The 4,653-nt window shown below is 54.5% G+C and overlaps 1 protein-coding gene across 1 annotated transcript in view; it reads right to left on the bottom strand.

The window, feature by feature from the left end:
* ARHGEF18 (Rho/Rac guanine nucleotide exchange factor (GEF) 18) overlaps positions 1 to 4,653 on the bottom strand; it is a 148,997-nt gene that overhangs the window by 111,168 nt on the left and 33,176 nt on the right. Inside the window, exons 4-7 of the mRNA XM_011943634.1 lie at positions 4,150 to 4,300; positions 3,266 to 3,380; positions 1,582 to 1,639; positions 1,045 to 1,089 (exon numbers count right to left, since the gene is read on the bottom strand). Of these exons, the coding sequence (XP_011799024.1) occupies positions 1,045 to 1,089; positions 1,582 to 1,639; positions 3,266 to 3,380; positions 4,150 to 4,300 (369 nt within the window). The remainder of the gene's footprint in view (positions 1 to 1,044; positions 1,090 to 1,581; positions 1,640 to 3,265; positions 3,381 to 4,149; positions 4,301 to 4,653) is intronic.

The raw sequence follows: 4,653 nt of genomic DNA, 5'->3' as shown, positions 1-4,653 counted from the left end.
TTTTTTTTTTTTTTTTTAAAACAGGGTTTGGCTCTGTTGCTCAGGCTGGTGTGCAGTGGCATAATCATGGTTCATGGCAGCCTTCAATGCCTGGACTCAGCCATTGTCCTGCGTCAACACCCCCACACTCCCAGAGTAGCTGAAACTACAAGTATGTGCCACCATGCCCAGCTAACAAAAAAGAAAAAATTTATACAGACAGAGTCTCACTCTGTTGCCCAGGCTGGTCTCAAACTCCTGGGCTCAAACAATCCTCCCACCTCAGCCTCCCAAATTGCTGGGATTACAGGCGTGAGCCACGTCACCCAGCAAGTTTTTAATTTTTTTTGTAGAAACAGGGTCTCACTATTTTTCCCAAGCTGGTCTCAAACTCCTGGCCTCCAAATGATCCTCCCACCTTGGCCTCCCAAAGTGTTGGGATTACAGTGGTGTGAGCCACTGCACCCGGCTACAAGAAGATTTTGTAACAGATGGCAGTGTCTTAGGCAGGAGGCACCTTTACCTGTTTGCTCCAAGGGCCCCCTGTGCCGGGGCAGCCTGCCCCTCTCCACCTCTTGTCTTCTAGCCTCCTCCCTCCTCTTCTGCCTCATTTTTCTTCCCTTGAATACAGTCTTCCCTTTTTTCTTTTTTTTTTTTTTTAAGTCAGAGTCTCGCTGTGTCACCCAGGCTGGAGTACAATGGCACGATCTCGGCTCGCTGCAACCTCCACTTTCCGGGTTCAAGCAATTCTCCTGCCTCAGCCTCCTAAGTAGCTGAGATTACAGATGCCCGCCACCATGCCCGGCTAATTTTTGTATTTTTAGTAGAGACAGGGTTTTGCCATGTTTGCCAGGCTGGTCTCGAACTCCTGACCTCAGGTGATCCACCCTCCTCGGCTTCCCAAAGTGCTGAGATTACAGGCATGAGGCACCTCGCCCAGCCCTCACCCAGTCTTCTCTACCCCTGTCTCCCACACCTGTACACGCCCCTGCACGTCTCCTACTCTTGTCTCCCACTTTGTTCCTCCACGTCTGTCCCCTCGTGCCCGTCCCGATTCCCACTTACCCGTGGTACTGTCGAAGTTCTTGAAGCACCTGCTGGACAATCAGCCTGTGGGGTTGGGGTGGGGGGGTGATTAGAACAGCCCACGTTAGCTCCAGGTTACAGACACTCTCCCTGAGACAAGCTGGGGTTGCCCAACCAGGCCTCAGGTCCTGATGCAGACGCTACTCAAAGCCAGCTACTCTGGAGGCTGAGGCAGGAAAATCGCTTGAACCTGGGAGGCAGAGGCTGCAGTGAGCCGAGATTGTACCATTGCACTCCAGCCTGGGTGACAGAGCGAGACCAAGTCTCCCAAGAAAAAAAAAGCCACAGTTATCTGCCAAGGCTACACTGAGAACCTTTCTGAGGGGCCTGGGCCTCCCCCGCCGGGAGAAGGACGGTGTCAGAAAGAAGATGAGGTTATGGGGGACTAGTGGGATGGTGTCTGGCCCTGGTCACTTATGGCCAGCAACACTGCACCCCGGCAGCCCACCTCCCGCAGCCCTGACTTTCTGGTCTGTTCCCTGGTGGTCCCTCCCCCACCACGAGGCAGAAACTCACACGTGATCTGGTTCCACGTGGTCTTTTTCCATGCACTCCAGCACTGGAGGTTCCAGGCCTGGAAGAAGCCCCCCCACCCCAGGAAGCACAGCTGTGAGGAGTTCTGGGACAGGACCAGCCCAGCAGAGCCCTCCCGGATGCCACCCTGAGCCCCTGCAGAACTGGAGGCCATGCAGACAAGGCCTGTACTCTCGGGGAACAGAGACGAGAAGAGGACAGAGAGCCAGGGACAAACGCAGGTGTCCCCAGTGTCTCATGAGTGCTTACACCCTACTAAGTGCTTTACATGTGTGAGCTCAGCAGACTCTCCAAGTGGCCTTAAGGAGATAACGCTTATTATCCCCCCTCCCCTTTTTTTCCTTACACAGAGTCTCACTCTGTCACCCTGGATGGAGTGCGATGGCTCAATCTCGGCTCACTGCAACCTCCGCCTCCCGGGTTCAAGCGATTCTCCTGCCTCAGCCTCCCGAGTAGCTGGGATATACAGGCACGCACCACCATGCCTGGCTAATTCTTATATTTTTAGTAGAGATGGGGTTTCACCATGTTGGCCAGGCTGGTCTCAAACTCCTGACCTCACGTGATCCACCTGCCTTGGCCTCCCAAAGCACTAGGATTACAGGCGTGAGCCACCGCACCAGGCCTTTTTTTTTTTTTTTGAGACAGTTTCACTCTGTCACCCAGAGTGGAGTGCAGTCCTGCCATCAGAGCTCACTGCAGCCTTGACCTCCTGGGTTTAAGCGATCCTCCCACCTCAGCCTCCCAAGTAGCTGGGACTACAGGTGCACACTGTCATGCCCAGCTAATTGTTTTCATATTTTTAGTAGAGACAAGGTTTTGCCATGTTGCCCAGGCTGGCCTCAAACTCCTGGGTTCAAGCTATTCACCTGCCTTGGCCTCCCAAAGTGCTGGGATTCCAGGTGTGAGCTGCCGCGCCTCTTCTAATAGAGGAAGCCACAGAGGCTCAGAGACTTGTTATGTGTTTAGACTCCAGGTTTGTCTGATGCCAGAGAGGTGCAAGATCTCGGGATAAAAATTCAGAGATAAAGAAAGAGATAAAGAAACAGTCAGAATGCCAGGCGCGGTGGTTCATGCCTGTAATCCCAGCACTTTGCAAGGTTGAGGCGAGCCGATCACTCGAGGCCAGGACTTTGAGACCAGCCTGGCCAACATGGCGAAACCCTGTGTCTACTAAAAATACAAAAATTAGCCGGGCATGGTACTGGGTGCTTGTAGTCCCAGCTACTTGGGAGGTTGAGGCAGGAGAATCGTTTGAACCCGGGAGGCAGAGGTTGCAGTGAGCTGAGATTGTACCACTGCACTGCAGCCTGGGTGACACAGCAAGACTCTGTCTCAAAAAAAAAAAAAGAGTCAGAGAGGAGAGAGAATCTCGGAGACAAGGTCATTGCAATGGGGCAATCTCACACTGGCTCAAGGGCTGCAGGGAGAGGAGGAGGGACAGATGCTGGAGGTCCCTTCCCCTCTCTGGCTTCCCCCAACATTCTGCCCAGTCCCTGCCCAGGGGACCCTAAGCCAGCTCCCTTCCGTTCCCTGGGGCCCATTGGGAGCCCCATCAAGGGGACTCTCCGGGATGAAGGATGAAACCCTGTTGGGGTTTCACATGTTGGCCAGGTTCCTCTTTCCCTGACCTGGTTTGAAGGAAGGAAACTCCCAGGCTGGCTACCTTGAACAGGTGGAGCAGGCACTTCCAAATCCGGAGAGATTTCCGGGGAGCGGATCTCATAGGAGGACACAGGAACGGACCTTGACCTCACTCTTTTCTTGGGGCTGTCACATTCCTGCAGGGAATTAAACATCTCACTAAGCTGGGAAGGCAGCCTGGACTGCAGGCAGTTTCCCTAGGTTGAGGGTCCCCACCCACAGCCAGGGCCACCTCCACAGAAACGGGGTGACATACTCATCCAAGCCTCAGCCTCCAACTGTTCCCCCTGGCCATAGGGCATGGGTTCAGCCACCCCTCCCCAGTCACAGAGATGTAGTCCTGGCCGAGGAGCCTCCAGCTATGAGCTGGAGCCCCAGGTATCAGGGCCACAGGTTCCAACAATGGCCAGAAATTTCCCCCAAGGTCATTTGTGATTTACACAGATAGCCAAAGATGTCTCAGCCACCAGCCACTCCAAGCATGCATTCCTCAGGTGTGAGCTGGGATCTCAGGTCAGAGACAAATTCTCCTTAGCTGCCTACCCCAACCATAGACACAGCTGCCTTCCGGCTGCAGGCTACACTCCAGGCAAAGATCCTCCAAGCCTGGCTGAAACTGCAAGATAAGACATCCCCCATCCCCTTGTCTCCAGCCCTTGGGTTGCAGTCATGGCCATGCATAGCCTGCCCTAGATGCTTACCCAAGGAAAACCCTTCAGGCCTGGGCTGGAATCTTAGGACCCAGAGACTACTGAGGCATGGGCCACGCCATAGATAAGCACCCCCCCACCCCGCCATGGTGGGTAAACACCACCAGCCCTGGCAAGTCTCTCCTTCCTACCCATAGCACTGGCTTCTGGACCCAAAAATATGCTATTGTCAGGGGTGGCTGCAGGTTACACGCACTTTGCCTGGGCTGTCTGCAGGGGTCCCCCCCCCAGACAGACACCCTTGAGTCCAAGTCTTCAGCCCTCCTCCCGGCAGGTTCAAAGCAAGGCTGGCCAGTGTCCGAGGGAGACAGGGTTCCTCATCCACAGCTGAGTCATTGAGGCTGAGCCTAGTGGGAGAAGACAGGGTACTGGGGCTTCTTGCCCACCTGGCTGCTGCCCCAGGCATCCAGGGGGACTTGAAAGAACGTGCAAGGGAGCCCTTCCAGGACAGGGAAGGGTGCACAGGCCACAGACAGGGGTCTAGACCTCCCAATATGAGAGGACTTGGTGACAAGGGGGAGAGTACAAAGAAAGCCAGCCTGGTTATATTTGTTGGAGCTACATTTGCATCTCAGATCGTTTTTACACAGACTGGTTTTCTTTTTCTTTTCTTTTCTCTTTTCTTCTCTTTCCCTTTCCCCCTTCCCTTCCCTTCCCTTCCCTTTCCCTCAACTCGCTTCCCCTCTCCTCCCCTCCCCTC

The sequence above is a fragment of the Colobus angolensis genome, unplaced genomic scaffold (assembly GCF_000951035.1).
Source record: "Colobus angolensis palliatus isolate OR3802 unplaced genomic scaffold, Cang.pa_1.0 Scaffold22, whole genome shotgun sequence".
In the NCBI taxonomy this organism is placed as follows: Eukaryota; Metazoa; Chordata; class Mammalia; order Primates; family Cercopithecidae; genus Colobus; species Colobus angolensis.
Note: the sequence above shows the minus strand (reverse complement) of the source record. Positions and strands in the feature narration are given on the sequence as shown.